General features: G+C 39.0%; 4 protein-coding genes across 4 annotated transcripts in view; 2 read left to right on the forward strand and 2 right to left on the reverse strand.

The window, feature by feature from the left end:
- On the forward strand, positions 1-3,981 carry zgc:153372 (uncharacterized protein LOC767695 homolog). The gene is made up of 10 exons (XM_063906441.1): positions 1-180; positions 907-1,040; positions 1,470-1,620; positions 1,700-1,836; positions 1,926-1,995; positions 2,085-2,166; positions 2,272-2,403; positions 2,482-2,624; positions 2,863-2,985; positions 3,217-3,981. Exons 1-10 carry the CDS (start codon positions 145-147, stop codon positions 3,292-3,294), a joined length of 1,086 nt encoding a protein of 361 aa, XP_063762511.1. The 5' UTR covers positions 1-144; the 3' UTR covers positions 3,295-3,981.
- Positions 3,742-12,679, reverse strand: aifm4 (apoptosis inducing factor mitochondria associated 4). The gene is given in 21 exon segments (XM_063906440.1): positions 3,742-4,509; positions 4,996-5,100; positions 5,181-5,256; positions 5,363-5,461; positions 5,624-5,741; positions 5,943-6,019; positions 6,174-6,237; positions 6,490-6,561; positions 6,660-6,775; positions 6,964-7,094; positions 7,245-7,336; positions 7,438-7,524; positions 7,634-7,746; positions 7,939-8,020; positions 8,121-8,165; positions 8,736-8,770; positions 8,773-8,844; positions 8,947-9,056; positions 9,140-9,230; positions 9,780-9,975; positions 12,494-12,679. Coding segments are annotated over 20 exon segments (1,707 nt in total). The 5' UTR covers positions 9,871-9,975; positions 12,494-12,679; the 3' UTR covers positions 3,742-4,478.
- Positions 12,127-24,999, forward strand: part of tlcd2 (TLC domain containing 2) — a 24,978-nt gene continuing 12,105 nt past the window's right edge. The window contains exons 1-3 of the mRNA XM_063906443.1: positions 12,127-12,681; positions 13,090-13,172; positions 16,068-16,150. Of these exons, the coding sequence (XP_063762513.1) occupies positions 12,503-12,681; positions 13,090-13,172; positions 16,068-16,150 (345 nt within the window). The 5' untranslated portion in view covers positions 12,127-12,502. The remainder of the gene's footprint in view (positions 12,682-13,089; positions 13,173-16,067; positions 16,151-24,999) is intronic.
- On the reverse strand, positions 20,917-24,015 carry LOC134879826 (zinc finger BED domain-containing protein 4-like). Its single transcript, XM_063906352.1, has 2 exons — positions 23,115-24,015; positions 20,917-22,222 (listed from the first exon to the last, which is right to left on the reverse strand). The coding sequence occupies exons 1-2, from the start codon at positions 23,801-23,803 to the stop codon at positions 21,682-21,684; spliced, it is 1,230 nt and encodes a 409-aa protein (XP_063762422.1). The 5' UTR covers positions 23,804-24,015; the 3' UTR covers positions 20,917-21,681.

Raw genomic sequence — 24,999 nt, forward strand, 5'->3', positions numbered from 1 at the left:
CTGATCATTGGAGTAGGGGCAGGTCTGACCCACTTTAAACAGTCAGTAGTTTGACCACATAAAATTGTTATCCATACCACATAGCGATTGTATTTCACATTGAATACACCCACTTCTTTATGTTTTGTACTGCTGTCGGACATAATGGCGACTTGTGAGGACGTGCGGGAAAACGTGAAGGTACTTCAGTTTGTTTCAGACTTCAGTGCAAAGTTCAGTTTTTAACATTACATAACAGCCTGGTCGTTCAGTCGTATTTTATTGACAGCTCCATGAATATTTTCCTCATGGTCAAAATACTGACCTTTCCTAAATAAATGTATGCGATACATTTCAAAGTAATGGTAGTGATGTGTGGTTTTACACCGTTTTAAAAAAAATGTTTTGGTGGCACCCCACACACAATACTGCCGTCAGTTTACAAAGGAATGTGCCATTAAGTTGACGGAAGTAAAACATTATCCACAATATTTTGTATACAATTTTGTCAATGTTTGAAACTTTTGTGATTGCATTTTTTTTTAAATAATCGAACTGTAAAGGCTCAGCCTGGTTTGTTCAAGTTTGCATTTTTGTAGTGTCAGATATGAGACATTTTGCTTTTTAAACATTTATTAATTAATTTTAGATAGCTAATTATACAAATTGTATATGTATTTAATTCTTAGCCCACTGTATAGACTTCTCTGCTTGCTTGCCAACAACTATTCACTTACTCTCAATTGTAACAAATAGTGTTAAAGTTGTAGCTGAAAAAAAAAGAGCATCATTGTATTGACGTGTACCCTCTAGTTACTGCATAATAAGAGCCCTGTTGAGAATCACTTGTGTAAAATAATGTAGTCAAATGGTAAAGCATTTGTAAAGACAGTTGCTGACAATATGCTGACTGTTGTATGTGTGCAGAAGTACTATGGCAGTCGACTGGAGTCCTCTGGTGATTTGCAAACAAGTGCAGCCTCCTGCAGTTTTTCCTGCCGCCCGGTGACAAGGAGTGTCACTGATGCACTGAGCCTGGTTCACCCGGAGGTGACTAAAAGGTATGATGTGCAATCTTATATCGTCTGTATTTTCAGATATGACCATAATATCCTTTTTTTTTTTAATACTTACTTTTTATTTTCTGCATCGTCCTAGTTTAGGTAAGATGAATGACAATACCCCTTAATTTATTACGCATATTACTAGGTGGTCTCATTTGTATTATACTTGCTGAGAAATATTAACTGTTTTGTAACAGAACTACTAAATTATATAGTGGCGACATAAGCACAAAACACAGACAGAGCACATACAAATCAAACCTACACTGCAGCCATCAACAAGTCAATCAAAAATCCATATATAATAGTGCCTCAGTTTCACTCTCTAATTATTTGTTGTCGTCCTTTACAGCACATAACTATCTCTAAAGCATCTTTCCATTATTTCACATTGATTGTACACTCTTAACATCAATGTTTCTCTAGATTCTTCGGTTGTGGCCTTCCCTTTCCAGCGAAGCTTGAGGGCTGCAGAGTCCTTGACCTCGGCAGCGGCTCCGGCAGAGACTGTTATGCCTTCAGTAAACTGGTTGGGCCGAGTGGACATGTGACAGGGGTCGACATGACGGAGGAGCTGGTGATCACACGTGCATCTTTGAACAACATTTTACACCTGATTTCTGTGATGTCCACTGAATTAAATTGCTTTTCTTTAGATCACAGCCTCCCGTCAGTACATTGAGTATCATCAGAAGAAGTTCGGCTTTGAGAAACCCAATATCACTTTTGTCCAGGGGTACATGGAGAAACTCAATGAAGCTGGCATACAGAAAGACTCAATGGATGTTGTGCTGTACGTGTAAAGCCCTTTTTGTCTGTGACTTTATGGTATGTTACAATAAAACCAAAAACAAATCTCTTTTTTCTCTCCAATGTATCCAGATCCAACTGTGTACTCTGTTTGTGTCCTGATAAAAGAGCTGTGTTGCAGCAGGCTCACAATGTTCTAAAGGTTAGTCATGATATTTTCTTCCAACAAAATGAATGTGTAAAAAAATCACTAACGCACTTTTTATGGTTCTGATCCTTCACTTTTAACAGGAGGGGGGTGAACTCTACTATAGTGACATGTATGCCAGCAAAGTCGTTCCTGACCACATGAAGGAAGATGCAGTCCTGTGGGGTAAAATAAAATGCATAATTATTAAGAATTCAGTGTTAGAATGCAGAATACCTGCACCCCTGACACACAATATCCTCTGTCTGTGACCTTTGATTTCTGTCCTAGGTGAGGGAATGGGTGGATCTCTGTTTTGGCAGGATCTCATTTCACTGGCACATGGCGTAGGTTTCAGCACTCCACACCTTGTTTCAGCCAGCCAAATTGCAGTCCACAACTGTGAGCTCAAAGCAAAAGCAGGTAACAATAAAGCAACATTAGCCTTTAATGACGTGCCAATAATGTTCACTAAAACAGAAACCTCTCTTCATTGTGCAGGTGACATCAGCTATGCTTCAGGCACTTATCGGCTGTTTAAGCTGCCCAAAGGGTCGGTCATGTCTGAGGCAACAGTGACCTACAGAGGGACTGTGGCAGATTTTCCAGATCAGCTGGACTTTGACTCCTCTCACTGCTTCAAGGTACAATAAAAGTTCCACAAGAGAAGGCCAGTCAGATCAATGATATAATATTTAATCCCTTTATCAATGTTTAATTTACAAATGGACATTTACAAACCTTGGCTCATTGTCCCATTAATAAAATAAGTAGGTCTATATGTATCATACTTTTTAATTTCAGAGAAAGAAATCCTTCTTGAGATAAACATTAAAGTTGTTGGAAAGATTAGGTCAATGTTTTGTTTCGTGCAATATGCAGAAAGATGTCGCAGTGAAGGTAAACGGTGAGATGGCAGCAATCCTCCAGACATCTCGCTTCTCTTCGGATTTCATAATCCAGATTTCGGATCAACCAGAGTCCAGCTCAGCGTCAACACCACAGGTAGAGGAGGTTCTAGATAAACTGATTGAAATCCTTACATTTTGAAAGGTTAATTACTGAATGCATGCAGGAAGAAAAGTTAACCAACATTTTATTTGCAGGAATCAAAATGAACACAGGTTGAAAAGTTTTACAGAAAAAATAACTGTTCATTGCAACTGCACAATGAAAGCTCTGATAGGAAGGGAGACTTGTTTCAGTGACATGAACTTTATTTTATATTTTCCTCAGTACTGCCACCTCAACCCATTCCTGCTGGCTGACAAACTGGGATCCTCTGTGACAAAATGCTCCAAAACCAGCAAATAAAGCTGAACTGTCTTTGCTTTGAATCAGTGATATGATTCCTCTACCTAGGGTTAGCTACCTACCTACTTTGGTGAATAACAAAACATTATCACACTTTCAAAATAATATAATAATTAAGTGTCCAGACACTAAACAAACATTTTGTAATTGTTTTAACTTTGTATGCTTTAACATATTTGCGTAATTTCAAACTAAATGTACACAAAATAAGGTAAAATATCAATAAAAGTATAATGCCAGCATTTTTGCCCAGCTGTTACTGTGTAACACAAAAGATGAACTTACGGGGGATGGTAGGTGGCCCTTCTTGCTGGTAGTGGGTGGTTTATATAATGATAGATAAACTCACAACAGCACAGGCAGATGAAGATTATTACATGTGATTTATTCTATCACAATTTAAAAAGCAATAATCAGACTATGAACATTGAGATGAACTGAAACAGCAAAGGTTTAGCGATAATTTATTAAAGTCATTGGGACAAACATTTTCAGGAAGAATATCCCAATCCCAGACAAAAAAAAACACAGTAAGAATTAAACAGACAGATTTCTTGAATCCCTGAGCTTTAGATATGTACCACAAGCGTTTTTATAAGTAAAGGTGAAATTACACAAAGTGCTTACATTTTATTATTATGTAGATTTGAATTTCAAGTTACACAATAAACAATAAGCTACATCTCCGCTATAAACATTCATGATTCATTCTAGCATTGAAGTGACAACTAACCAGATGTACTGATATCTCCATTTGTGTTTGAAATGACTTTTGTATTTTAGATTTTCAAATACTAACTTGTAAATATATTTTAATATATTGTGTGTTTCCAGGATGTTTTAAGTGTATAAAATAGTATGAAATATATGGTTACTATTATTATATTGAAAAAAAGTTCAAATTGGGTGCACAGTTGTATTTAAAAGTTAAAATAAACTAAAACTTCAATATCAAGCAAACTATGCTAGCTTGTTACACAAAAACGAGATTATTCACATTGCACAAAGTACAAAAAGCTTTTCCTCCATCTCTGACTAAGAGCAGAGATCTGGTTGGCTTTCATCCCCAAGGCAGTAAATGGAGCAATCGAATTTGGCACTGTTTCATTGAAAAAGGAAACAAAGAGAAAGGTGACCTCCTGCGTCACTGCGATGTGTTTCACCTGGATACAGCAGGCCTCAGGTTACATCTGCAGCCAGCTCAGGTCATCAGCTCTGAGGACGTGAGAAAACAATTGTTTAGAAAGTGAAGTATCTAGGTTACCAGTGTTGATCTGTGATTTGGGATAATAACTTTCAAGAAGTTTACCAATTTTGGATCAAGAAAGTATCTTTCTGCACTAAGTGGCAAACAAGAAAAACGGTGTCTATATTAATTCAATGGATGATTTATAATAAACCATAGAATAGTTTCATTTTTTATGTGGATCTACAAAATGATTAGTCAACTTATAGGTGCAATATGAAAGCAAACATGACTCCAAAAATAAGCAACACTTGCTCACAGGTTTGCCATATGACCTTAAGGTTGATGCATTCACAGCATGATTTTGCTGCCTCCTAGTGGCCAGAATAAAAACAACATTGACTCTGATGACATACATCATTTGCATCTGCAGAATTCACAGTGATTTCATGTGTTAAATGTGCATACAGTATTTAAACACAGTCCAGTTTGTACGAATGCAGGATGACACTCACTGAGCCTGTGCCTTTGTGAAGACGTGGCCCGTAGCCATCAGCTCTGCAAGACAAGCCACAGCGGGGTCGAACATCAGGCTGGCTGCAGCTACCACCTCATCATCTCTGGTAAAGCATTAATTGAAGAAGTTAAGCATAAATAGCATAAATGTATATTAAGCCGTATCAGAAGAACCGCTGCTCACTTAATATAAAATGCCAGGAACTTCCTCTCTTCCACTTTGCCTTTGAATATGATTTCTGTGTAGCCTTCTCCATAGCCTAGAATGAGGAAATGAAAAGGGGAAATGTGATTAGTTTCATATTAAAAAGCATTCTACTTTTATTATTTTGCAGGGGTGATATTTCGCTCAGTAAAATACTCTACCTGTGTACCGGATACTCTTCCCAAGTAACACAGTCCAGAAGAAAGGAACAGACTCACATTTGGTTTGTTTCTTTAGCATATTTAGGGCGGCTACTCTTCCTGAGGGGGAAAAAAACAATAAACAATATGTGCATGATGAGGTAAAGTCATGCATCAAATTATGAAGGATTGCAGAACAATGCAGAAATATTTAAACAGGAAAGTATTGGCTATTTGCAGCACAACATGAAGCTGTGATTCTATGAATGTTTGGTCTCTTACCTTGAGCTAGTGACATTTGCCAGTGACCGACGTTGACCCTTTGGTCTCCTCGGATGCTCAGAGGGAAAGAGGTAACATCTCCAGCGCTAAAAATATCTGGTATATTGGTCATCATGAACTATTACAAAAGAGAAAGGAGTTCAAAGAAGCAGCTTGACATTTTGCTCACAAAGACATTTACAGACAGTATGTGTACAAAACCAATCATCTCAGTCACCTGGACACAATATCAAATATTAATGTTTGACCAAACAAGCAATTAAAGCCAAGTTTTCTGCTTCATTAGTTATCTCACTATCAATTTTGGCTGAACCGTTACCTTGTCAACAACCACAGCCTTCCCTGAGTTCAACTCCAACTCGCTTCCCACCAAGAGGTCTGAATTGGGGATTACACCTGAAAGACAAAAGGTCTTGTGTATGATTTTTTGCTTAGCTGCACTTTTAATATTGCCCTTAACTTTGGTATTTATGTTGAAATATTATCATATATATATATATATATTTGATATATAGACTCCAACACTTTGAAGTAAAAATAACAAAATTACCAATTCCAGCGATCACCACATCCGCCTCCAGGACTCGACCACTCTTCAGCACCACCCCCTTCACCTGGAAGAAAATAATCAGTTAGGGATCTTCAATAGAAGATACACTTTTCTGTTGTATCAATAAAAATAGCCTTTTTTCCCAGGAAAATATTTTGACATGGCTGAATCCATTGATTTGCTTCAATGCTTAAAGGCCCGTTTATTGTCTTTGCACAACAAAAGTTTCCCGCCTCTCTTTCACTCTCTCACGGCTTAATGGGACAGTTGAACCTGAGATTTTTCTAGTGGCTCTTCTAAGTCAAAGTAAAGTTACCTTGCCGTTCTCCCCTTGGACCTCAGTGACTCTTTCGTTCATGTAGAACTTTACATTTTGTTCTTCCAACATCTTAAAAGAAGAAAAAGCATTTTAATCTTTGTTTCCTTTTATAGAAGCTAATACTATAATATTCAGCAACACTATATCCTTTTTGTATTACTTCTTACTTGCATAGTCATTTTGCCAATCTCTGGCCCCAGAGACTTCTCGAACGGGTAGCTGGAGGTGCCAACCACGGCCACACTGGCAGCTTTGTCTGATAAGTAGGACGCCACCTCCATACCTATTGTGTGAATGAAAAACATTTCAGTGGTATGAAATATTGGTGTGGATTAGTGTTTTCTAAAGGAGCTTTATCTTGTACTGTTAAATATTTACATAGCAGATTTAATATCGAGAGAGGTGGCTATGCACAAGATTAATTATACCTGAATTTCTTTAAACTACGTAATGAGAAATAGATCTGGTAACCTATGAACGAGGCTCCAATAACGACAGCTTTCTGGCCCAGACAGGCGTTGTGAATCTCTTTGGCGTCTTCATAGCTCTGCAGTAACTTCACACCCTTCAGGTCCCATCCAAGACAGTCGAGCGGCCGCGCTCTGTGAACAAAACAAAGACTTGTTCTGCATGTTGCTGCAGTCACATGGACGTCACCATTATGAAACCCGAGTGTGACAAAACAACAACAGGGTGATGAAAAACAATCCTCCGTTTATTGAAGACTTGAGGAACTGGATGCTGATTCTGACCTACAGCCAGTTGAGATGAGGAGTTGATCGTAGTGCTGCAAAGTGCCATCGCTTAACTTCACTGCCTTATCAGCTGTATCCACCGACACCACCTGCAACACAAAACACTTTCCTTAACAAGACCAACGAGAAAATCAGTTTTCCCTTTAGATGATAAGAATATCTCAAAATCAATCAAATAAATTGTACTCACCTCCTTCTGTGTCCACACCTCAATCCCATACTGCTGATAGAAGTCTCTTGGTCGGAGGAGGATGCTGCTGCTGTCCACATTCATAGCCTGAAAGACGCAAGGCCATTTCTGTTAAAACTTACATCTAGATACAAGTTGTCAACAAATAATTACAGAAGTTATCTATGAAACCTCTTTTCTCTGATTGAGAGCTCACCTTACTCAGTTTGGGCTTGTCAAATGGAGGTATGTTGTCTTTGGTTACCATAATGATTCGACCCTGGTAGCAGTTCTGACGTAGAGTCTCAGCACAAACCAGGGAGGCAGGGCCTGAAATAACAAAATCCTTATCCAGTGTGTAATTCATTAGAGGTCACGTTGAGAGAAGAAGATTAAGGCAGCACTAAACTAATACATTGCCTTGAGCATTAGTCTGTTTTACAATCCTACTAGTAATGATTTGTGAGCCCCCCCAAAAATGTATTTATCATTCACTACCTATTTATGACATATAGGCCTTACCTCCTCCTATCAGCAGAATAGTGTGTTTGATGTCTGGCACCATGCTGCACATCTCCTTCACCCTCTTTGTCAAATTCAGAGACTAAGGGACAGAAAAAAGCAATATATGATTTATAATAACATATTTAAACACAAAAGGAAAGGAAACCTCATAATATCTATTTATCACTGCCATTACTTACATTTTTGTCGATGGAAACATACACCTTGCCATCCTCAACTTTTACCTATGAAACCAAAAATATACAGATTTTTTGGTTCAGTTTGACTTTATTTATCAAAAGTGTAGATCATAGCACAGTGGGGGTAATTTGTCAAGAAAAACATAATCCTGTGTCTGGGACATTGATTATCAGCAGGTGAAATGTTGACAAAGTGACTCTGAACAATACTAAAATCTGGTGATGAGGAAAAATGGGAATAAGTCATATTTCCACTTTTCTGGCAGCATTTTGATTAATAGACCATGTACTCAACATTGTGTTCAATATGAATGTGCATACAAAATGGAAGCATGCATCCAATGTGTGATAATAGCTGACAAACAGTCCACTGTTTGGGAGATGCTCAGTGGGTGTCGAATTTAATCATTCATCTTCGTGTCTTCTCTCCTCTATAACAACTAGATGCTTTGTTTTCAAACATGTCCATATTTTTAAGTGGTATTTTTTTTAGTAGTTACATGAAAATAATGTTCAAGTAAATCATCACAAATGAGACCATAATCCATTATTTTGGATTAATTTGATACAATTGGTTAGTTATTATTAAAGCTCAAATCCTACCAACACATTTACCTTATAACTGGGCAGAGAGTCCAGACCTGGATACTCTCGATATCTCCGGTTCTGACATTAAAGCAGGCACCATGAAAAGGACATCTCACCCTGTCACCAACCAGTGCTCCTGGATCATCAGAGAACATGCAATTATAATTTCTTAAATCAATGCAAAACTTTTTATAAAGCACTTAAACCAACTTAGGGTAAAAAAGGATTGAATGTTTACCTTTGATCAGAGGAGCATTGTAATGAGAGCATCGGCTTCCAACAGCACTGTACTGACCCTGACTACGGACCAGCAGCACCTCCTGATCCCCCACCTTCACCTCCTTCATCCTTCAGAACACAAAAGAGGGGAGATGCGAAACAGTTAAGAAAAAATCTGATATGTCTCCAGAAAGAAAAATCGAGTTACTTACTGTCCATCTTTGAGGTCAGCCTCCTGACAAACCAGCCCCGTCACCAAAACCTGCTCTGCAACTTCACCTGGTTCTTGGCAGTGACTCATTTCTGCAAAATAATACCCATTAAGAAAACATGACTAATGATAAGGATCATGGCTTTGCCTTTGGTGTAGACCATAAGCATTTGTAGAGAAAGGGACACAGTATAGGCGCTGAAGAGTTTCATTTAGAGTACTTTATCTTCAAGTTACAATATGTCATTGATGTTTGCTTTATATTTTAAAAACAATATTTAATTAATAATTCCATGGATGCCTCTTATATAGCGATATTCGTTCCTTCATTGTTGTTGAGCTTTATTTCTGTATTTGTGCGACTAAATACTTTCGAATGCCTTTGTTTTGTGGTATCTGTGCTTGTTGTGAAAATCCAATCTACTCTATGCAGCCTTTAAGGACATAGACAAGCAAATATGCAAATTAAAAAAGCATGAGCATGCAGAATCTCACTGATTTCTGTTTTTACCCTGAGAAACTGACAGAATACATCAAGTGATGTAAAGATACCACTAAGCATCGCACATACCTGTTTATTTATGTCCATAATTCAACTACATTAATCACTGAAACGTCAAACCTCCATGAGACGTGCTCACCTGTTTTCCTCGATCTGACTAAAGAGGGAGAAGATGCATCAGTTTCTAGCTGGTCCTCGGCAGTGTTTTCCGCAGAGCAAACGGGGGTCATTCAATCGTTTTACATCCGTGCATTCAATAGCGAGCACAGGAGAACTGCCCGCGTGATATCTAGCCGGAGTCATGTGCTGCCCGCGAGCTCCTCCCACAACAAAACCTAACAGGGAGGGATGGAGCACTCACACAGGAGAGTATGGCCAAAACCATTAAAGGGGGGGGGAATGGATCCAATTCATTTTTTACTGTTAAAACTGAAGAAATTATTTGGATTGCTGAAACTTAAAAAAAGATGAAAGATATACTTTTATACAACACACTTAATGTGATACCTTATTACAGTCAATATAGGGATTGAAAATAGCGTGATGTGCATCACAGAACAATTAAATACGTTTGAGGATAACTGCATTTGTAAAAGAAATGGTCATGAACCAAGCCATTTTTAATTAAATCATCACCACAATCACCATCATTAGTTGTGTTCAAAACAAACAACGTTATTATACTTGTAATGGGATGCTTATAACATTATTCCTAGCATTTTAAAGGTATGAATGTTATACTTTAATCACACTTTTTGTTTTTGCATTTACATTTGTATTTAAAGTAGACGGTGGGTTTTTTTTTAGGGAAAGAGACATTTCTGACTTCTGATGGGATATAGTCAACTTTTACATATTCACAAAGGTTATCAGGCAAGATATGAATAATGGTGAAGTATACAACATTTATATAAACAGTCTAGGTATTCAGCACATGAACTAATTTATAGTAGCCTATGGCAGAGACTGTAAAGGATAGAGAGGTAGAATGCAGGTTTGTTTCAGGTTAAAAATACACTAACCCAGAATACCCCAGTCCTGCAAACACCACATAATATTGGCCCTTACAATTTCCATTTACATGCGTTATTATGACAAATCAACCATTCACATGCTGACATAACAATGATTTGACAATAATGGGAACTGAGTGGAATAGTGTTATTTAAATAACCTCTAACCGGACGGTGGCGCTGTGACACCAAATATTTCAGGAGTCCCTTACGTTCATGGGCAGGCTGTAGGTTGAACGGTGTACCGTTAAATATTCATTAGGTGTCAAGTTTAGTCATGATAGTATACAATACTTGTGTATAAAAGTGGTTGTTCTGGTTTAAAGTAGCCATCAGCGCAATAAATAGGTGTTTATTGTTTGAAGGTTAAATAAATTACTATTCCCATAAACCCACGGTGTTTTGTGAACGGTAGAGTTGGGTAAGAAGCATGTTGCCTTCAAGTGCTCTCCGTTCTATGCAGCTTTCTCACTCCTATGCTAATGTATAGTGTATTCAGGTATGTCTGCCAGACATATTAATGTACATCGTAACGAAACCATGGTAGCTCTTTTTTTATTGGAGCACAAAGCTAAAAAAACAAAACAATAATTGACTATATGTATTCTCTTTTTTGAGTGAGTGTCCAAAAACAAGTCTGTTTTGTGTTTTTGGACATCATTTTGAAAATTATAATCAAATTAAATCGAGAGGATTTGGCTGGATTGGTAGGTTTGATTTGGTATGTTCCCTTGATCAACAGGAATACCAGGCTTCTAAACCTATGCTGACTACATCGGTGATCCCAGACCTGCTGCAGTCAGGGACAACCCATTTTAGGAAAGGAGTGTGTTCACAAGGTCTGGGTATCTTCTGGCTGCATTTGGAATGTTCTAAAATACTTTGTGACCATACAATGCATGTACAATTCAAGCAGCTGTACAGCAGGCCTAACATGCCAAAATCAATATATTAGGATATCTTAACTTTTTTTTTAACCTTAATTTTACTATGAATACCCATTAAACAACTATAATTGGTTATATACACGTTTAATATTTGGCACATAAATTGACAAAACTTATACTTCTAAAAAGATTTATTGTTTTACTATTTCTAACATCTAATATGATTAGAATTAGAAAAATGTTTACTGTCAAGTATATTTATTGAGATGACATCAAAATAAGCATATATCATTAATAAAAATAATTGCTAGGCTACAGTTTTGAGCAGGAAGTGCCAAAAATACGAATCAGGCATTGTGCAAAAGTTATTATTTTGTAGTCAAATTGTTTGATTGTAATCATCGTTATGCATGAAAACACCTCGACAGATTGCGTATAATGTGCACCCAATTTAGCAAAAAACAGATGATCTGATTTTCGACAGCACTTGAAGGTAACACAACATACAGAACGTGCTCTCGGCCGCGCCCCTTTGTAGTAGGGCGGGGAAGTCGTTTCTGTTGATGTCAAAAAGTTACACAAGCAGGGATGAGGTTTTACAGCAGGACGGTTTCACAACTGTACACAGGGCTTCACATTGACATTCACCACCCACCTCCACCGGGCACACCGGTGGCTGAACCTCTCACTCTGTTAGGATTAACATCGAAAATATATCACAAACATTCATCCACAGACTCGTTCACGCCTTCTTTCTCTAGACGAAAACCGTGGAAAATACACGTTTTTTTCGCGTTTCACAAGCCTTTTTTGACTCAGATAGGTCAGAAATGATTGGGAATACCGTGGTTTGTTAATTTGATTGTCCCGTCTTTTTTTCTGTCTGGACAAGAAGACGCGTCCTTTGATACATTTGGGACAAGTGTTGCATTTGAAGTCTTTATTGAACAAACCTTTGAGCGATGGAGTTGAGTTCAGTGATCCTAACCACCGGAGGCTCGGTCGGGTTTTTTAGTCTCGTCAATGCTGGGGTCAGTCAACTGCCCATGCCTGAATCTGCCTGCAGGAATGCATGGAAATGGAGAAACATCTCTACATCCTTCGTGCACAGCTCTATCACTGCGATATGGGCAGTGCTATGGTGAGGGAAATCACACTAAACTGTTTTGTTTACATAAGGAGCTGACTGGGGGAAAAGGTTACATATCATGCGAGCATGGTTTCATAAACGGATGCTGGATTTTGCGCGGTTGTTTTAAAAATGTTCTTTTTAATATATTTAGCTTTTGACGTTTGACTTAGTTTAGATTTATATTATTCATTATTAATATAGATTTTTGCCATGCCATGGCTTTTTGTTCTTATTTGTCCTGGATTTTTGATTAGGCTAAACGTAGTTTTACATTATGATTTAACGTTTACTTCTGCACACCACCGAAACGCTTCCAATTAACAAATCCTCTACCAATAACTTATGATATGAAGTTGGCTCATTAATGTTAAAAACATCACTCTCACTTAAAGTTTGTAATTATGTTTGTCTTTTCAGCTTTTTTCGTCACCCACAGATGGCCGAAGATTTGATAGAAACTCACTCTGTGTTTTCTCACGCCTTGGTGTCGTTATCGATCGGTAAGTAGACTTTCAGCAGTGTTTATTTATACAATGTATTTGTTTAGCAACTTTCACAAAAGTAATGCAAGACAAAATGCACATAACATCAGTAAAACATTTGTATTATTCAAGAATATGATATTTTTTTATTTAAATAAGCTTGATAAAATAATATTTATAATAAATGTACACTTGTGTGCGCATGGGTTGGTGAAAGGAAGGGCTCAGATGAGATGCACTTATGGGTGCTGCTGCCACCATAAGGGGAAATGAGGAAGTGACATTATCCATGCCTGGTAGTCTCCTTTCCCACATGGTGTCAGAGGAAGTTATAGGTCCAAAAGCATGTAAATCATTAATATAACTGACTAGGACAAGTCTTTACCAAGCGATTCATTATTATATCAATCTGTTGAAAAAGCATGGCAACAAGATACATTTAGACTTTTTACACCTCAGTGTTGACATGTGCTCTGACATTTGTCAGCACATGGCTGTTCATTGTTTCTACAATTCACTTATATTGTAAGTATTAGCTTTTTGCTGTTTACTGTTCTTTGTTTACTAGAGTCAAACTCTTTTGACTGTATTATCTACTAAGCTATTAGAGATGGAGATGATGATTCTGGTCTGTGTTTAAGGTTGTGTGTACCCCCCTTTTTATCTGGACTTTGAGCTCATTTATACTTTTTTTTTTTTACTTTACTGAAGCTGATTTGTCTTGTGTGTCTAAATGGATTTCTTACACTTAAGTGTGCATGCAACCTCACATCTTTTTAAAATAGCTAATTGTCCTGTTTTTACCTTTTTCTCATTAATCCTTAAAGTATTCAAAAACATCTTGTGGCACGTGGGTCCTCTTAAATCTACACATTTATTGGAAGTGTGCCGGTCAACAAGAGCTCCCTGAGGATTCCCAGGATGTTTGACATTCTTTCAGGAAGCCCAGCCCTGGAAGCTGGCAAAGCAAGGGGCAGTGTTAATGTGTGAAGATCAATGGAGGGCATTATTATCAGTCCTAGTTGGCACCGGGTGTAACCTCGTACAGTCACGTGACCTCACTTGTAACTTGGGCAAAAAGTCAGTTAATTTATGCGGGTTGTGCTTGTCAGATGCCAGTGGTTACAGAAAGGGGAGTTATTCATGGAAAACAATTGGAGTTTTTCTCCCGGCCCTCCCCACTGGAGATGTGGTGTGATTCTGAAGCCTCAGCAAGTTGTAGTGAGGAATTTTGTTCACCAGCTTTGTGAATTCTGCCTGTTCTCGCTGGGATACCACGCTGATAACCTTGCAATGACATACCATAAATGATTTTCCACTTGTTGAATGAAGACCTTGTTCAATGCTGAGAACAATGTCTTGCAGAGCCCAGAAGTGTGTGATCCTTTGTCATGGGCCTTTAATACTCACCACATTCCCCATGTTGCTTTGTATAACACATTGTGGTGTTTTACCCATTGAATATAAAAGTAAGTTACTTTTAATACTAAGAGTTCAACCAAAACTCTTTTTTTTGCTGTAGAGGAATCTGTAGCTATATCTTTTTTCTCAGTTAATTGTTAAGGTGTTTGTTTTATAAAATGTCAGAAAAAACTATGTGTGATTGTTTCCCAAAGCCCAAAATGACATCTTTAAATGTCTTGTTTTTTCCATAACTCACCAATTTTATTTATCTTATTTGCACTATGTATGTTGAGTTGTTGGAGGAGCCTGGGATATAAGATTTTCATTGCCAACATATACACTGTATCTGCTGTGCATATGACAAATAAAACCTTTGAACCTTTGAACCTTTTACAGTCAGAGAGGTGAAAAAGAAGTCAAAATTCACATTTAAGAAGCGGGAATCAAATGTTCTTGAGTTTTTTCCTTCTTTAAAATGACTCAAACGGATGAATTATTATGATCTTATGTGAAAATGAAAAAAAGCCACATTGATACGATGTTTACAAGCCCGAGGCTGCAGTAACTCCAGTATCAGGCTTAAAACGGGTTTCTTTATCCTGTTTCTTGTACTTTACTGGGTTTTTCCAACAGAGACTTTATGTTGTATCTGCCTGAAACCCGCGGGTTTTCGAACTGGTTTAATGTAAAAACCCTGAATGTATTCAGTTTGGATGATTTAACTTGAAAACTTTTACTGTTCAGGTTTTGCTTGTTAGCCAAGGGAAAGTCAAGTAGCTTCTAATTCCTTTGTTCTCTTTGTAGACATTAGCTGTGCAGAGAAGGGGCTTCACATTGGTATCGTGCCTGGGTCGCAGTACATAAAGAGTAATGCTCTAGGAATAAGTCATTATTTGTTTCACCTTTTATGTTTAAATACAAAGGTGTCATACAGTAATGAATAAATACATATAAAAACACAATGGCAAGAAAAGAGGTGTTCATTTATGAAGTCTTTTATTTAAGTCAAATGCTGCTCCAATTGACTGTTTATTGCTAAACTTGACCCAAACATAAACTCTGGTAATCAAAAAACAAGCTATTTAAAAGAGACCTCTTCGACGCGGAGCTCCCTCCCTACAAGCAACTACATTTATGTATGGTGAGACAAATCCAAACATTTCAAAAGGGTCCTGGTGTCAAATTTCAAACACAATGAGGATAAATCCAGTCCCTCCAAAGCGCCCTCTCACCCCTTCATCCCCTTCCTCACCACTTCATCATTGTTCAACATTGTGAATAGCTGTAACCATGGATACGGCTGGTGGTGGGGAAGGGGTGGATATGAATAGCCTCTCTTCAAGACGCATGGTGGTTGCTGTCGCTGTCGTCATGGAAGCAGGGTGCCCCCCCCCAATGACTTGATATGCTCGAGGTTTCTTTTGTCAAATTAATCATGCTTTGGCTGATAAATGAATTGCTAAATCTAAAGATGTCATTAATGTCGGCTAAATGCTCTCTTTCCAACAGGCTACTTCATCTATGATTTCCTGGACATGGTGTTGAACCAGAAGCTGAGTCATTCCTGGGAGCTTCTCTTTCACCATGTTGTGGTAGGTCTTTCAAGCATTTCTGTCACAGTTCAAAACTAGAACTAGAACCTCCACCAAGGCCACATTACCCATTTTCTGATTAGGATCTACTCCAAAATGTGATGGGTTCTCCATTGGCCCATGCTAGACCCTTCCTCCAAGTTTCATGAAAATGTAGCTTATAGATGTTCTGTATTCTTGCTGAGAGACAAACAAACCTAACAATGTTTCACCTTGACCATCACTGACAGCAGACCAAACTTAACTTTTGCATCTCTCTGAGAAACGATGTACTTTGATTTACTCTTCCTTTGCATTCAATGCACAGTACTCACGGCATAGTTAAATTAACTGGCAAAACCCCAACACACCTGTCTGAAGCACATGCATTGGATAAACTAAATACCCGTCTTTCTTGTTTAGTGACAAAGGGCAAGTGAGGGAGGAACAAAGAGACACTTTTTTCAGTGTGACAGCCCCCACACCAAGCATTCAACCCTCTGTCATGCCTTGAAAAAGATTAACTGCACCCTTATTTCTTAGTGTTTTGCCATCCACTTAACCACAGTTTGTAGGAAATTCCCATTTGACCCATCATCTTCATGACATAGGGAACCTCAGCAGGCTGGTCTGTTGGGGGTTGTTTCCCTCAGGGTCACATAAGTTTACCCTTCCCCCATTCCTGCCTTTGAACATCAGGGAAAACAACCTGAAGTGAACATATAGAACCACATCTACAATGAATATTTTCTCTCTCTGCATATGGATGATTGACTTACATCCAACACCATGCTGATGGTGTATATTGCTCTCTGTTGCCATGCTCTCTTCTTGGTATTGTAATTGATTGCTCTTCTCTTGAGAGCTGTTTGTTTAAATTTTATTGGAAGATTTTCATGTTTTGTACTTTAGCAGCCACAATTTATGCATGTGCTTTGATGTTAATGTAAGCTAGTTTTCAACTTAAAGTATGTAGAAATGTTCTACTGCAGAATTAGGATAGAGAAGGACGTGGCTCATCAACTTCCAGATGCTTAAAACATGGGTAAAATTACTTCGTTGTTTTTATTTATAAAAATGCTGACATACAGTTTATGTAAACGTACTCTTTAAAATTGAGTCCTGATAAATAAAACTTAAGAGTAACATCTATGCATTTTAAATTAACTCTATGGTACATATTTTTCATGCTGATTTGAATGTCTTTGAATGTCTTTCACACACAAACACTGAGGGCTGTTTACATTCAAATTGAGGCTGACACTTTGCCAGGAAACAGGCTAAAAATCTCATGAACTAGTGCATGTTTTTAGTGGTTTTGGTGGTCTAATAGTGGTGTCATAAGACCTGATTTCCTTGCAACAAACACACTGCATTGACATAAAAAAAAAGACCTAATACGTGAAATGTGCTTGTTGTCACTATTTCAACAAGCACAAATCTGTACCTGGGGTAATAGATTTACCGAACTTGTACAAAAACGTACTACATCTTTTAACCCCAACAAGTTATCTCTGGCGCTGTTCTGGAGCTCCTGGTCTTGCCGATTATCGTACATTGTTCAATCATTCAAAAATGTGCTGTTTACCAAGAAACAGCACATTTTTGAATGATTGACTTTGGCCTCCTTGATGGATCGCCAAACTGAGTTTTCAATGTTGCGAGACACTTGAAAGCTTGAAATGAATCTGATGATGATTAATTATTGTAGCCTGTTAGTGTCATGAGGGGTCCTTTGTTTCTAAATAATGTTTAAGATGCACCTTATCACTTTTTGCAGAGTGGCAACAACTGTTTCACTGGTGAAAACGCTAAGAGTCAGTCAGGATTAGTTGTGGAAACAAACTCACAAACCTTCCAGTTGTTGGTGGCATCAATACAGAGGAGAGTTGTATTGTCTTTTTTTCCTAAAATCTAGTTTTTTTTCGTCTTTCACTTCCTGGAAGCCTACTGAATGGATGCTTTGGTTTGGCCAGCTGGTCTCAGATTGAAGAGTGTGGGATGGACAGACACTTCTTCTTCCTGACATGGCTTTCTATATATCTATGTCGCTCTTTCTCTATACTTGCTTTGGTTCCCTTCTGTACCACCATCAAGACAATCATTCATTCTTTTCTATAATGGTTGCTGCCTGAATGACGCTCAACCTTTTTAAAATGTCAAAGCAAAAGAACCAAGCCAGGGCTTTAATGCTACAAATGTAAGTGTGCTGGTCATCTTTAGAGGTTAATCTCTAGGTAATCTCATCCTTGTTTCAGCCGCAAACTCATCTCACCCCTGAAACTGCTTTACTTACATTAAAAGGGAAGAATCTACTTTTTTGCGTGGACACATGACATGACACTGACTGAAACAATAACTGGACATGAATTGGTTAACTAAAAGTACAGTACAACTGTATATTAATATGTTCTTACTGAGCAAACATCATGTGTGACTAAACAAACAAGGTGCTTCATAAGAGAGAAGAATTGATGACTTTATGGATCATTTGACAAACTGATAAGGTGTTATTTCTCTTTAAGCTTAAAAATAATGTTGAATTTCACAGCTGTGGTTACACCAGTTGTAAATCTTAGTTGCAGTTACAAAATAGTGATAATTACGATAAGGCAGCCTTAAAGTTAGAGGATTAAGAGAAGAGGAATATTTCTCACGTCTGACCTCGATCTCTGTTGGTTCTTCAATTCTTTCTCTAGTGTTTTTCTGCTCAGTAGCATATATTGGTATTATTTTCTCGGCATCTCCATTTTTGTATTGGCACTGAGGGTTTCCTCTGTTAAAAAAGCATATAGTGAAAAAGCATGAGGGGTAACAGCAGTTTGGTTTACCCTATGTCGACAACGAGGAGAAATAATAAAGTCAAACATTCCATGGAAGAACGTTTTTTTCTGTCTTATGGAGGGAAGTGGAGATTACAGCTTCTTATTTCTGTCTGAGGAGCATGTGGGTCCTGCCACAGTCACTCATGCCTGATGAGATCCTGTCAGCCACAACCTTGTGCTTCCTTTGGAAAACAGGAAGTCCTGATAGTTCTGCCGGAAATAGGGATCGGAGAAAAATGTACCTATTGCATGTGTTGTCAAACATAAATATAAAGTTAAAATAACTGTGTTCATTTTGCTTGAGGTGTACTTACTACAGTGCATATGGATAATGTTAAACCAAGGTTTGTTTGCCAGTTTTGTAAAAAAAAAAAAAAAGGCATTCCCCATATTGAGTCTGTTTCCGCCACGTTTGCCCATGACTCTTGGAAATACTGAGCTTGGAATAAAAAATATACTAGCCAGAAGAGGTGGATCCTAGCCAGAAGGGCTGATAATTGTTCCATGAAGAATACAACTATGTGCAAAGCAGTATGTCCAATGTTCACTTTTTTAGCTATCTGTATTTTAATAATACACAGTAGAAACTTGGAGTGTTAGTTTTGCTCTTCTGCGTTCCCTTTACCCTAACAAAGGGGTTGGAAGTTTTGCAGCATGTTTGCGGTTTCCTTCTTCAAATGTCTCTCATCCCTATCGGATTAGGCAGTATTAAATTATCCTTGCAGAAAGGGGCGAAGGACAACACTCCTTTAAAAACAGATCAGGGCTGCAGGGGTTAATCAGCTATACTTGGATCAGGGTTGTTACCAATCACATCTTCATGGTCTCCAAATCTTAAGCAGAATAGGCTCTCTCCACTACTGACATGGATTTAGTTGTGTAAGATTTCATCATCCTTATTCCAATTACTTTCAAGGAATACGTGTATCTGAAGGCACAAGTGGCTCTTATACACAAATTATTTCAATTTCTGTCACACCCTTGGGAAGTAATAAAGTTCTCATCTGCTTTCTGCTATTTCATAATTTGCAATAATCAGGAAATAAAAACATAACTGTTTATTATTTCCATTTCCTGAGGTTAATGTGTTTGTTTGCACAAACCTAGAAGCTTCTGCGACAGTAATATTTTTGTTGCCACACCTTTTTATTAGGAGCTTTTTAGACATCCTGCAAGCCTTGGCAGCCGTTTTAAGACCTCCTCATATTTCTTATATTATGATTTACATGTGTCAGTTTACCAGGCATGAAAATAGATATTTGTGGAAGGAGCGTCAAGCCGTCTCACATACCCAGCACGGAATGTCACTTTCAGCAGCAGGAACATACTGTATTTGGTTGTCTGCCATGAGGACACCACATCTCAAAGGAATGCCTCGGAGCTCCCTGTCTTCAACTCTGCAGAACCTGATTATCCTGTGCACCTGTTTCTGTCTCTTTGCCTTTCCACTTATTCCTTTTTCGTTGTTCCAGCTGCTTTATTCCACTAGGTGCTGGCTATCTAAAGACCAACGTAAGATGTAAGGGCTGCAGTACACGCACATAGCCTGTAGTTGCCAAATTTATAATCCTTAAAGCCTTGTTTGGTTTGAAGGCTCCTTCGTTGAAGTGGCAATGTTTATTCTGTCATATCCGAAGCTCAGTTGGCCTGTCTCCTCATGGTTGCACTTCCTCCAGTAGTTGATCTTGCATTGACAAGAGCATTGGGAAACATGTTGTTGAGTGTCAAATAGAAGTGTAGTTTTGTGTTGTAAAACCGCTGGGGTCTCTTGATATTTTATAAAAGTATGTCATTCAGTATAGGGATGTCCCGATCCAGGTTTTTGCACTTCCGATCCGATACCGATATTGTATTTGCATTTCCGATCCGATACCGATACCGGCCGATACCGATACCGGCCTATCCAAGCATGTATTAAAGTTTAAAGTTATTTAGCCTACTAACTTAGTTGTCAGACTCATGTTGAAAAGAGTTTTCCTGTTTATTCAGGGATAAACACAAAATTGACAAAATTATAAATAACAAACAGAAATGGCATCAATTAACAGTAAAAAGTGCAAATAATACTGTAAACTGTACACAGTTCACTCACACTCTTAGAGTACAGTATACAAACACCCGCACCCTGCAACACTCAAACACAAACTCAAACACAAACAGTCACACAGACGTGCACTTCCAGTGTAAAGTGCAAATGCACGTTCACAAATACAGTGAAAGACATGTACGTTGGGTGCCTGTACTTATGTGACGAGATAAATGATCTCAGAGAGGTACACAGGCTGAACTCACAAAAGGGACAGCACATACAAATACAAGCATACACCAAAGGGACAGAGCACAGACACACACATTTGCTGTCCCTGTACATAAAATGTGTGATGTAGTGACACTGTAATGACAGGTTTGGGTCTGAAAGAGTGTGGGCACCAATTAGCCAAATCAGTGAATTAGTGTGGAGACAGAGAGAGAAAAGGGACATAAAAGAGGCTCATTAGCAGTCTCCATTTACATTACAAATAATACTGTAAACTGTATTAAGAAAGCAAATCACACAAACAACCTGAGTAGAAAATAGTCTAGTAACTCAGCATCAGTACTCTGCTCTTGAACAAGTGTAAACCAAGGCTTTAAAAACAATCAGTGCAAATAATATTGTGAACTATTTAAAAACAAAAATGACTTCTACTCCCCAATCTCCTCCACACTTTGCTGCTCCATCTCAATCTACACACTCCCTTCAACTGTATGCCCTGGCTGCAGTCCGAGCATGATGGGGAGATTCTTTTTTACAAAGACGAGCATTTCAAGATGCTCAGGTGTCAGCCTGCTCCTGTGTTCATCAATGATGAGTGAGACTGCGCTAAAAAGCCTCTCGCTCTCAACGCTGGTGCAAGGAGCACTGAGAAACTTGGCTGCTGTTGCTGCCAGGGTGGGTAGTCGAGCCTGATTGTCTCTCCAGTATTGAAAAGGATTGTGCTTACGCCCAAGTGGAGGCTCACTGAGGTAGCTCTCCAACTGAAACAGTGCCCCTGGGGTGATCTGCTGCTCAGACGGACCTGCTGTGCCGCTCTCCTCCAGTATCTCGTCAAAGTAGCTGCCCAGGCTGCTGGTTGAGCTTCCAGCCTCCATTTCTGGTGTTTGCCTTGCTGTCTCAGCCTCAGCCACACCTTCCCCAGAGGGCATGGTCTTCAGTTCTTGTTCCATTTTCATCACCTCTACCTTTAGTGCCTCCTTTGCCTGATCCAGGTTGGTAGCAGTGAGGAACCTTAACATTTGGATGTAATGTAATAAAGATGTATCAATTATTTTATATTGTTTCAGTCAGTCTCCACATATTAATGGTAAATGACAACCAGTAACACACAAAATAGATCACAAACGATCAGCAAATGATCAACAGTGATGTTAATTTCCTCACCCATCAGATAACTGAAGACAAATAAGAATATTAACACTAGACTAATAATAATAAATTCCCATCACCTTATATAACCATAAATAATAATAATATTAATAATAATACAGTGGAAACCGCTTATAGTGATCACGTGGTCCAGAGCCAATTTGAACACTATAAGCGGTTGATTACTAAAACCAAATTTGTATTACGTAGGCCTACAGGTATTTCACTTATTTTTTTATGCAGAATATCATCTAAATGCCATTTGTATCGTTTTTCAATGAGAAAAATTAAATGAAACGGTAGCTTCAGCATTTACTGAATTGTATTATCATGCAAGTTTAATTATAGTACTGCGCAGTGCGCAGACACTGTAACTCAAATACAGTAGCCTACGTAACTTATTCTGCGCTGTGCGTCGGCTCTGCTGTGCCGCCGGTGCATTTTTTTTTCAAGTCTGACATTCATAAAATGGCCAAAAATTAACATTATAAGCGGATTTCTTGATTAATAAGAATTATTTAAACAGCATTTGTATAGAAATTATTCTTTCCCAAGCCTTTTGATCTATATAAGCGGTTGATTACTATATCCGTGACCACTATAAGCGGTTTCCACTGTAATACATTCCCATCACACCTACAAAACAATAGGCTACTGAAATACTGACAAAGAAATAAATGCCCGCTGTACAGTAAAATATTTTCAATATTGTACTAAAGCTTATAACATTCTCAAATAATTATAAAGCACTTACTTGTCTTTGTAGCGTGGATCTAGCATTGTTGCCACGGCATAGAGGGGTTCCGTTTCCACATGGTCAAAACGTGTGTGAACCGCATCGAGTAATGTGGCCTTCATGGTTTGAATCCCTCGGTGTTCTTCGCTCTCACTGTCCAGAAAGCGTGTCAGGACACGGACAAATGGGATAACATCAGCTGCTGTGGCGGAGGCTGCACTGACCTGGGCTGTCAGCTCTTGAAAGGGTTTAAGAACTGTCGCCGTTTTCTCTAGCAGCGACCATTGGTTGCCTGTTAATGTGACTGGCAAATTGCTGTCGCTATCCGATACATAGGCCTGCAGCGCCCGCTTACAATGCACAAGGCTGTCGATCATCATCTTCGTACTGCTCCATCTGGTTTTAACGTCCTGTTGCAAACGCTTCGGTTCAACATTCAACTCTTCTTCAACATCCTCGAGTTCCGCGTAGGCCTTGGGGGAGTGTTTGAAGTGGGTCACAATTCTTCTCCCGTTGGCGATGGCATCGCTTACAGCTCGCTGTGCCAATAGACCGTGTTGGACAACGAGTTGTAAGGTGTGCGCAAAACATCCCAGGCTGGGCACTCCAAGCTGTTCCATTGCCTTTTTCATATTGGCCGCGTTATCTCTTTGAATTACATGGACCTTCTTTTTGTCAATCTTCCAAGCACGTAGCATATGTTCCATTGCGTCTGTGATGGCATTCGCTGTGTGTGAGCCTCTAAACTCGCGCGCATGTAAAACAGCTCTCTTTGGGGTGAAATCCGGCCCAATCCAATGTGCAGTTAAACTTAATAAAGACAAAGGACGGTGATCACAGCTCCATATATCAGTTGTGAAACTCAAATAATTTGCACTCTCTATCTGTTTGGTAATGTAATCTGTAACATCTTTGTGAATCAGGGGGATCGTTTTTCAAGGATGTAATGACGGCTGGGCATGTTGTACCGTGGTTCCAGGTGCTGGATGGTGCGTCCAAATCCCACTTTACTCACGAGAGATAATGGCTCGTCATCCAGAATGATTTCCTCGGCAATGACTCGTGTTATTCCCTGGGCTTTAGCACTGTTCAGTGGCAGTATGTCACGCTTTGCAAACGTTTGTGCAAGAGTAAGTTGTGTTGGACCTTTCTTTTTCTTTTCTTCTGTTTTCTTTAAAAACTCCTCATGCTGTTTATGGTGGTATTTCGCCAAATGCTTAATAAGATTGGTTGTATTAAAATGCCTTACAGCTCTACCACCACGCTTGACTTTATTGTGGCAAGTTTTGCACTCCACCTCTTCATCTTTTTCGTCTTTTAGGGTAAAGTAATCCCACACAGCCGACATCTTTACCGGTAACTTCAAATGGCCGTCTTAATGGTTAGGACACCTGTGGGTTAGGAGATGCGCTCGTGTGTTGGTGTGCTGGAAAATGCGGAGCGGATATTAGGGAACAACACAGAAAAAAGTGGAATGGATTATTTAAATCGGTGCGCTGGAAAACACGGACTTTTTTTTAAAAACTGGATCGGGAGTCTGTGGATCGGCATTTTTCCATGCCGGCCGATACGCATTTTTTTGCAAATATCGGCGGCCGATCCGATCCAAATATCGGATCGGGACAACCCTAATTCAGTATGTATAGTACGTTTTTGTTTTTGCTAGCCAGCCTACAGAGAGATATTTCCAGCTATCCACAATCTGTGGGCTCTGAAGCTTTGGTGCGAGAAACCACACGGAAAGAGGCACTGGCGTAAAGTATACCCCCGCAGCCCCCGCGAGGCGGGGGGGCCCCGGCCCCCCTCATATGAGAACGGGCCCCCTACCTCTATACCCCAAAGCGGCCGCCGACAGCATGTTAGATTTCTACTAGAGCGGCCGCGGCCGGCCGCAATTTTGAAA

The sequence above is a fragment of the Eleginops maclovinus genome, chromosome 18 (genome assembly GCF_036324505.1).
Source record: "Eleginops maclovinus isolate JMC-PN-2008 ecotype Puerto Natales chromosome 18, JC_Emac_rtc_rv5, whole genome shotgun sequence".
Classification (NCBI taxonomy): domain Eukaryota; kingdom Metazoa; phylum Chordata; class Actinopteri; order Perciformes; family Eleginopidae; genus Eleginops; species Eleginops maclovinus.